Below are 9,925 nucleotides of genomic sequence, written 5' to 3'. Positions count from 1 at the left end.
TGCAAACTCAGCAGCAACAAGTGCTTTAAGCTGATACTGTGATACTGTCAAAGGAGGTAACACCTCGAATCTGATGAAACACCTGGCGACGCATAGCATTTTGTTAAAAGCCGAGAAATGCGCTGTATTTGATAGCTTGCTGCGAGACCTCACACCGAGCACATCTACTGCGGGTGTGGTGCCTGTTATCTGACCCGGAGTTAGCAACATCCCCCACAAACCCGAAGAGGAGAGTCCTGGCCCCTAGCCCTGCCAGTGTAGCAGAAATGATGAGGATGATGATGCAGCAGCAGCCGTTCTTCTCTGCGTGAGTAGCTTAATGTTGTTCGTGTGTAATTTTCGTTGAGTAGGCTAACCACGTTATTACATTAATGCATGTAAGGTGAACTAGCAAACATCATCATAGCTACATGCGGCTGTCTTCTTGTTTGATGGCAGATGCTCCCTTCACCCTGGCCAAAAAGGCTAAAATGACCAAAGAAAAAGTGGAAAACAGTTAAACATGAGAGGTTTTTGGACAAAGTTTGTGTTTTTTCCATTGATTAAGCACTGCTTCCAGCCAAGAGTGATACCATATATGCCCCATAGCTGCAGAAAAGGCTAACATTGTTATCTTTTTACAAAAAACAGCTGAACATGAGAGGTTTTTGGACAAAGTGTGTGTTCTCCATTCTTTAAGTACCGGTTTGAACACCGTTTAAGCGCCGGCACCATTTCAAAAGTACCGGTTTGGCACCGGTATCGGATAAAACCTAAACGATACCCATCCCTAGTCATTAGTTACCTTATCCCCTCATTTCCATCAGCCGCTTCTGGTAAACATCTGGAAGAACGTGCAGCTGGATGGCTGAAGAATGGCAAAGGAAGGCTGAAGTGAAGGTCTGTATTTTTGGGGCCATCCTTGGTGTTTGTGCCCATCAGTAAATGTGGGGTTACTGGTGGGCGGAACTTACAAGATGCGCATCCTCGCTTGCAACTCCCTACTTCCATGCTTAGCTCAGTTTTTCCAGGACCTCTTACCTTTCCAAGCCTTTACAGATTCCAGTGCGTAAAAGAGCAACTAGATGATGCAATTAAGCCTTTGGGAGTTCCTGTCTCTGCGCTCAGCTGTGTGTCCCATCAAACTGAACCTCTTCAGCTTGTGGTCTCAAGTTTCACATTGTCTCTGCTCTACTCCGTCTTCTTGGCTTAAACACAGAAGCCACACATCAGGATTACGATGCTGTTAACTGAGAGCTAGCTGAGGAGTGGAGGCGCTGGTTACAGGAGGATGCCTTCATAACCTGGACTGCTCATAAAAATCTATCCTCCTACCTCCAATCAGCTTAAAAGTTCAACTCCCAACAGGCAACAGGTAATTACTTTCTGCTAGGTTCAATTTCATCATCACCTACCGCCCTAAAATATAAAACCTGATGCTCTGTATCTACAGTTCCCTCTCGAAGAAAATCTGCCCACCGTAGAACCGAATCTTGGTGCATCGTGAGCACTGAACACTCAACAGAATGAAGCTGACCCAGGGAGCCCCGGTACAACCAGGGAGCCGCCCCCCTGCTCAGGCCCTGTGTTGAAATATTCGCAGTGGAGCTTACCTGAGTTCAAGTTTTGCTTGAATAAATAAAGAGTTAAACTGACATTGGTCAACTGGGTCTAAGTCAATAACATAGTATTTGTTAGAATGAAAGGACTCAACCTGATGTGTGCTTTTAGACTTGGTTTCTGTCTATTGATGCTCCGACCGCAGCACTGTTTTTATTTTCTGTTCAGACAGTGAGGAATGTAAACACAAGTCAGACAGAAAGACAAGCATCTGAGATTCTCAGGAAGCAGACAGCTGACTGTGTGTGTGTGTGTTTATCAGATCACGTCAGCGACAATCACGCTCCAATTTTTCCTGACCGATTCTTTCAATGAGAACAGATGTTCAGATGTTCAGATTGATGTGACAGAAAAGTGAGATTTAAACTCTAGAACAAGCCAGAGGCTCGTGTTCCAGTGCATTTACAGACACGACCTGTGTGCTCACAGTTAGACGTGTAGATAAACGTGTAAATAAACGTGTACCCTCTGTGACATAACGATTGAAGCAGTACAAGTGCACCTATAAAAATAATCACACCTGATCTTCATTGATCTTAATAAATCGCTCTGTGACCAACCTGTGCACCTTTTATTAAACTACGTGGTTTGAAATTGAGCTCAAATTCAAACAAAAACTATCCTGACTGCAGAGCAGCAATATGAACTTTGAGCAATGGGAACACAACCTCTGGCAAACCAGCCTCAGCGTTTCACAGCACAGTCAGGTCCATTTAGCCAGCTACATGGTTGCTTTGGTCATTTCGCCTCTGTACACACAGGAAACTAATCAAAAACATGCAGACTTTCACACTGAAGGTCTGAAAAAAGAAGTATTGCAATATTATTTTAGGAGCTGCAGTCATTTTATACACAGCTCCCCATTCAAAGGCTCAAAAGTAATCGAGTAGTATCATGGACACAGATGATGATCATTCCCTCATTAATGCATAGAAAATGAATTCAGTTCAATTCATTTATTTATTTATATGGCAGGAAATCATAGTTGCTTCAAGGTGCTTTATACTGAAATTTAGACCCTGCAAGAAAACAAAAGATCCAATATTGTTTGATTGTTTAACTCGACTGCAGCACTTTAAATGAGTTCCACAGAGACGCTAACAAGAATCCATAAACATGTTTGCAGTGGCAAATCTACAATCTGGTCCATCCTTTAAAAAAAGGATCACCCTGAGGTTTGTCAGAAAATGATTTAAGCTGAGATTTAGTCTCACAGAAAGCTGCTCACAGCTGGCACAGATTTAGAGCCTCGCGTCAGCTTATTTGCAGGGTCAGATGAAGATGTGTTAAATAAAACACCCGATTCTACATTAACTCATCAAACTCAACGGAGACTCCAACCCAAAGCAGAGACGCAACAACAACAACAAAACTCCGGGTTCATCTCCGCGTGGCGGAGGCATGGATTTCACAGCCCTGAGGTTTAAAGCAGGATGGCTGGGGATGGTGAGAACGGTGGGATGACAATATCGACTTTGGACCCCACCCCACTTTAGACGGACGTCGGTCTAATCAATGCGTTTACGTCAATAAACTTTAGAAACACATTTTTTTCCTTAATAAACTTTAATTCCACTCAAAATAAACTGCTGGAATTTCAGGACCACGGACAGCGGCTGAGGATTTCACGGTGATTGGTGCTCCAACAGGTGAGTGGAGGACGTGGTGCTGCCCTCAGACGCCTCACTGACAGGCCCTCACACCAGACTCTTAAACACATGTTTGTCAGGTTACATGTGCTCTTAAAGCCTCAGACTCACAGTCTCTGTGCCTGTTTGAGAAAATAGGGTTGATGCCATTGGCTCTATGATTGGCCGATTCTTGGACTTGACCAATAGCTGCTCTTCTACAGTGTAGCGCTGCGTGTGCATAAATCCACTCATGTAAGCTACTTTGTTGTTATTTACAACAGATATTAGGGAACATGTGCAGATGAATAGCTGTATTTGTATATATTGTCAGGGTTGCATAGTAACCAGCACAAGGTCGTGAAAACAATCTGTACATGTTTCAAGAATATTAATGTTTCAATATTCCATAAATACTGTTTATGTACATGTGTTCAGTAAAATAACAGAGGATTTGTGATATTGTAACTTGGTCCTGCTTTAAATTAATTTTTTTGTATTTCGGGCTTTTTATGGTCCTCGCTGTCCTCTAGTTACAAACACAAGCGGTCAACTGCACGTTGCAGTTTGCTTTTCTGTTTTCTAATTTGTGATTTTTATTGACAGGACGAACACAACCAGAACATAAATAAGACTGAAAGGCGACCTCATCACAAACAATACGCACAAACCAAATAGACTGAATAATACTTCTGTCACTGCTACCTGAGCCAACGCTGCGACCTTCTGGATTTCTTCCTTGACAAAATGAACACAGGTCGACACCATTCAGTCAAATCGCCTTTAGCTAGTTTCATACCCAGCTGTCTGATTGTTTTTCACCTCACTGTCCTTATATGGCATCACTTTGGCATCACTCTTTGAAGAAGCCTTGAATGTCGAGTTTTCTTCATTTATGAAAGCCAGTGACACAAATCAGTTAGTCGCACAGCGCATGTCATAAAGACAAAAAGACCCGGATGTCCTGGTTTTCTGTCCTGCAGACAGAACAGACGTTACCATCCTGGACACCTTGGACGGCACAGGCTAGTATTTACACTCTGACATTCTTTCATTCATCTTCTTCTAGCTGCTGCCTTTACAGGTCACCATGTCCCAGAATCCCCCTCTGTCACACCAACCCTCTTCACCACATCCATCAATCTTCTCTTTTCCTGCTGCTTGGCAGGTCTATCACATCCACATGTGCAAACCATCTCAGGCTCTCCGACTGCCCCTTCATAGACCCAGTGAACATCTGAACAGCTTCAGCTCTGTAACTTCAGCTCAGTCCCTTGCTTTGTTGACCCTCTGCTCCTTCGTCTTTGCCTCTCCTTCTGTCTCCGTCTCATTCAGACACATGTATTCTGTCTTCTTTCGTTCCTCTTCTCTGCAGGATCTCCTCCAACTGCTCTCTGCTCTCACTACAGATCACAGTGTCATCTGCAAACATCATAGTCCACGGATTCTGAACTTACTGGTCGACCCATCTGTCCCTCACGCCTCGCCTCTGTCTCTCTGTCCTCATACTGCAGCACCCTCATATACTTCCTAATGCAGTAGCACAGTTCCTCTCTCAGCAACCAATCACCTGCTTTCTCTGATCTTTCTCTGATCCAAAAAGACACGGTGACACTCCTTCAGTTTGCAGCAGATGGCCCCGCCCCTCCCTGAGCCTGGTTCTGCTGGAGGTTTCTTCCTGTTAAAAGGGAGTTTTTCCTTCCCACTGTCGCCAAAGTGCTGCTCATAGGGGGTCATGTGATTGTTGGGTTTTTCTCTGTATGCAATATTGTAGGATCGACCTTACAGTATGAAGCACCTTGAGGCGACTGTTGTTTGGCGCTGTGTAAATAAACATACTGCCCTCCTGCATGTCTCTCCTTAACACCACACCTGACCAACTTCCTCCCCAATGTCTCTTTGTCTTCTACCTGATCTCCAACCTGTAGGGCATACACACTGATGACATCCAGCATCGACCCTTCAATTCACAGCTTCAAACCCACGATCTCGTCTGACACTTTCTCCACAACACTATTCGCTGTGGGATCAATAAAGTGTCTGTCTATTCACAGACTCCTGTGAAATCCCATGTAGAAATCCTACAAACACCCCCGATGTTTGATTGCACTTCGTACTGAAAGATTAAACACAAATGCACTGATGTGGCTGTGCTCTGAGGGGTCATCGGGCAGAACAGTAGGACCTGATCCAGGATGTTCGCTCTTCACACATCCCACACCGAGTGTCCCTGTTGATGTAGTCAGTGTGTTTTTTTTCCTCTGTGGGCCCCAGACAGCGAGTTTCTCAGCAGGCAGCAGTGTTTGTGTTAGCAGCCGCATTCCTGCAGCGTTGTGTAAACGAGGTTATCAGTGAGGCGTGGCTATCAGCAGGAATGTGACTGCTATCACTTTATCTGCTGTCAGGACTTTGTTCTGAACGTCTCCCAAACCATCGTCCTTCCATCCACCTCCATTTATGCTGCACTATCACTACTTACGCTGTCATGACTCTCTGCACTCACATCACCTCTTCATCAGCACTCCGGCTGTACTCAAACCAGCTTCCAGCGTCTTCCATTAATCACCATCCCTCTGTCTGGGGTACCGAGATGAAGGGACTGACTGGATGACCAGAAATCCCGGCCGCTGATTGGCCGGCGCTGCTGCTGTTCCCAGACAGACTGAACCTGGTGACCTCAACGTGACAGGCAGGGTAAAGAAAACAGTCTCAATCTCTACAACATCTGAGGATCCAGGTCTGATCCCTGAGGGACTCCAGAGGACCTGAACAATCAGACCCTGAGCTCAGTCCAGTGTTGTTTACATACAGATGAGGACAAATTATTATGAAATTTAAAGTTTGTCACTTACTGTTTTCTAACAGTCAGGAATTTTTAAACGTCGCATTTCTAAACATGCTCGTTGCCAACTGGGCAACATGCCTCGTTTCTATTTGCATACAATTACAGAAGTATGAACATACAAAGTTACACGGTACAAAACAACTTCAGACTGATGTGCACACAGCTGTGCCATCAACGTCCAAAACAGGCGTTGCTCCAGGTGAAGAACGACGTCCGGAAAACCAAAGTGAACGTCACTGAGCCCTGACTTCAATCCCACTGAAAATCTGTGCGGTGAACTGAAGCCCGAGGTCTATGCAGGAAAACCATCGAGTCTGGACAGCTGCTAAAGAACAATTAGCTGGGATTGTTCAGGAGACGTGAGACTTCTTAAAGCTGCAGCGACCGCTGCCTGTCATTTACTGCGTGAAACACAAATGACTATTAGCTTCATGGGGCTATGCACCCCTCAGGGTCAGATGGCCCATCTCGTCTTCAGCCTGCAGACAGGATCCACCAAACACCTGACGCTGTTAGCATCCTGCCAGGTCATTGGGTTTAGATAATATTCCCTCTTTTTAATAATAATAATGGATTGGATTTATATAGCGCTTTTCAAGGCACCCAAAGTGCTTTACAATTCCACTATTCATTCACTCTCACATTCACACACTGGTGGAGGCAGCTACGGTTGTAGCCACAGCTGCCCTGGGGCAGACTGACAGAAGGCTGCCATATCGCGCCATCGGCCCCTCTGGCCATCACCAGTAGGAGGTAGGGTAAAGTGCCCAAGGACACAACGACCAGGACAGAGAGCCCGGGGATCGAACCGGCGACCTTCTGGTTACAGTGAAGAACACACAAACTGTAGACACCAACAAACCTGCTACACAGTCACTGGTAGTTTTGCATTAAAAAGAAAAATCAGCTTGTAAAATGTAAACCATCACTTTTGTTTTCATCAGGTCTGATCCGGGGCTGCTGACTTTGTGGATCCTCTGCTCACTAATCCTACACTGAGTCCTCCAGCGAAGCCGAGACTTAACTTTCATCAGACATGATTAAACGATTCATCGTCAGGCTGGCGGTAAACAAAACACTAACAACTGTTTCAAATCCTTCAAGAAGAAAAACATTCACTGCTTCAAAGCTGCTTTTTGTTTTTTGTCATACCTGGCGAGGACGCACCGACTCCTGGGGCGCTGATATATCTGCAGTTATGTTGATGTCAGCACCGTTTGATTGGTTTCAGTAATATGGGATCAGCTTTGCTCTGTATCGAGTGCCTTTCTGTATTTCATAGATTTACATGAAACAAACCAAACACAAGGAGCCAGAAACAAAAACAAAAGTGCAAACACTGGAGCCGGGAAAGCAACAGAACAAAAACAGGCTCACGACAGGCACAGGCGGCCAGGAAAAACAGTTCACAAAAAGTTCAGGGGGGCGGCCCAGAGGCTGACGGCCCAAGAGCCCAGAAAACAGTTCAGGGGGCCGGGCAGGCGGGAGGCACCGGCGGCGACGTAGTTCAGGGGGCCGTCCATGACGGCAATGACGTCCAGTCATCGGCCTGGAAAGCGGCTGGACAGGACGTGCAGGACGAGACGGCATGGAGACCTCAGGCGCAGACGAAGCTAGACGGAGTGAGGCAGGACCAAGTGACGCTGAAGGCGAAGACTCGGAGGCCGGGCCAGGCGGAGCCGAAGACTCGGAGGCCGGGCCAGGCGGAGCCGAAGACTCGGAGGCTGGACCAGACAAGGGTGGCGCTGCAGGCGACGGCGTGGGAGCCGCAGGTGGTGGCGCTGCAGTGGAGGCAGGTTGCTGGACGGGCCCCTCGGACCCCCCAGCGTAGGCAGACGAAGGCTCGACGGGCCCCTCGGACCCCCCAGCGGAGGCAGACGAAGGCTCGACGGGCCCCTCGGACCCTCCAGCAGGAACAGGCGGTGGAGTAAATGACTGAGGTGAGAACTGAGCAGGTGACTGAGCTGATAGGTGAGCTAAAGTCTGAGCTATGGAGAGAAGTTTAATATGTATCGACTGTTGTAAAGATGGATGGGTGGGTAAGGGGTAATGGTGGGTAAGGCGGTGGATTAGCAGTAAGCTGAGCTAGTTCCCCTGAGCCTCCAGAACCTGAAGAAAACTGCTGGATGGGCTCACCTGAGCCTCCAGCGAGGTCAGAAACAGGTGCAGGTACCTGCCGAACACCAGCCACTCCCACCCGAGGAGAAGGTACGGGTGCCGGAGCTAACTGGTTCCCGGTCATCCTCACCCTGGGAGCCGGGACAGGCACCGTCACTGGCTGGGCAGCTGCTGTCCCCACCCGAGGAGCTGGTATGGGTGCAGCGACAGGCAGAGGCTCAGCCAGCCTGGACACCAGAGCAGGGACCAGCTGGACCTCAGCCTCCCTCACCTGAAGCACTGAAACAGGTGCAGGGGAATGCAGGGCCCGAGCTGCCCTGGGAGCAGGAACACAACGGTGCGAAGGAGCAGGCTCAGCAAACACAGACTCCTCTAAAATGTTTTTCAGCTTCTTGCCACCACCACGTCTAACAGTCTTAACAGTTTTCACAGTCTCAGAATTTACAGTGTTCACATGATTGTCTTTTTCCAGCTCAGAGGGAGCAGAATGAAAACAGTCATTATAACTCAGCACGGGGAGTGGCTCAGCAGAGACAGAGTGGCGACTGCGTGAGCGTCGCTTTCTCCGGGAAGTAGGAGGTGGCGAACTGGGCTGCGAATCCTCCAAAAGACCGGGCTGCGATGAGGAAGCAGAGAGTTTGTGAAGCTCAGAACGTGGCAGACCCAAAAACAGAGCGAAGGACTGCAGCGGAGTGAGTCTAACGTCCGGCGTCACGTAATCTTTCTTCCTCCGCCGCTTAACCCTCTTGTTGGACTGGTAATCCAGGGGTGGAGGCGGAGGTGTAGCGACTGGAGAGAATGAGCACGTGCTCAACCTGAACGCCCGAGGCATAGGCGCCGGCTCGGCCGTAGCCATGGCAGTTTGGAGGCTGCGGGGCCCTCCCAAAGCCAAACGTGACCCATAGAAGGGTGACTGGAGCTCCCGGGCATGCTTAGCCTCCTGCCTCACGCTCTCCTTGAGGAAGGCAGAAACTGCGGGTCGCCGATACCACACGGAGTCTGCTGGGTCCATGTTCTGGTCGCGATCTTCTGTTATGTGACGGCTGTGTGCAGGCAGGAAAAGGACCCAAAGTGCAGACTCCGGAGACAGACGTGAACTCGAAAAAACAGCTTTAATGCTGAACTCAAAGTAACAAACTTCCAGAGTACAAACATTAACGCAGGCAGGAAAAACCCAAAACACACAGCATACGTGAGGGTAGATAAGAGTAGATCGCGACAATGACAAACTGAAACACAGGGCTTAAGTACATAGAGGGAGCAATCAAGGAATGGACAACAGGAGGGAAACACAGCTGGGGCAAATCAGAACTGACGAGACAAGGAAGCGTAAACTGAACACACTGAGATAAGACAGAGACCTTCAAAGTAAAACAGGAACACATAACACAGACTGAACAAAGACACAGACTCACATGCAGGCACTACAACAGAGGGAACAGAGACGTGGGACCAGGGCAGACACAGACAGGACACGGGGATATAGCAGACAGGGGAGACAGCAACTAAGGATTACACAGAGACAAACCATAAGACATCACTCTAACAAAAACCCAAAGACTAGAAATTATAAATAATATAATAAAGTCAAAAACCCTGGGTCAACAACCCAGGCATCCTAACAACCTGTAATGCATCACTGTCCCGAAGCTCCACATCAAAATTTGCATTAAATTAAAATACCAGTACCAAACAGCTAAAGGCCCAGTGGCAGCATACAGGTCGGACTCATCAG

At 47.7% G+C, this 9,925-nt stretch overlaps 1 protein-coding gene across 1 annotated transcript in view; it reads right to left on the bottom strand.

Moving 5' to 3' along the window:
- LOC120738418 (flocculation protein FLO11-like) overlaps window positions 1-9,506 on the bottom strand; it is a 25,319-nt gene extending 15,813 nt beyond the window's left edge. The window contains exons 1-2 of the mRNA XM_040039636.1: window positions 6,942-9,506; window positions 5,694-5,698 (exon numbers count right to left, since the gene is read on the bottom strand). Coding sequence (XP_039895570.1) covers window positions 8,075-9,202 — 1,128 coding nt within the window. The 5' untranslated portion in view covers window positions 9,203-9,506 and the 3' untranslated portion in view covers window positions 5,694-5,698; window positions 6,942-8,074. The remainder of the gene's footprint in view (window positions 1-5,693; window positions 5,699-6,941) is intronic.
- Between the last annotated feature and the right edge of the window lie 419 nt (window positions 9,507-9,925).

The sequence above is a fragment of the Simochromis diagramma genome, unplaced genomic scaffold (assembly GCF_900408965.1).
Source record: "Simochromis diagramma unplaced genomic scaffold, fSimDia1.1 OVJJ01000031.1, whole genome shotgun sequence".
NCBI classification, from domain to species: Eukaryota; Metazoa; Chordata; class Actinopteri; order Cichliformes; family Cichlidae; genus Simochromis; species Simochromis diagramma.
Note: the sequence above shows the minus strand (reverse complement) of the source record. Positions and strands in the feature narration are given on the sequence as shown.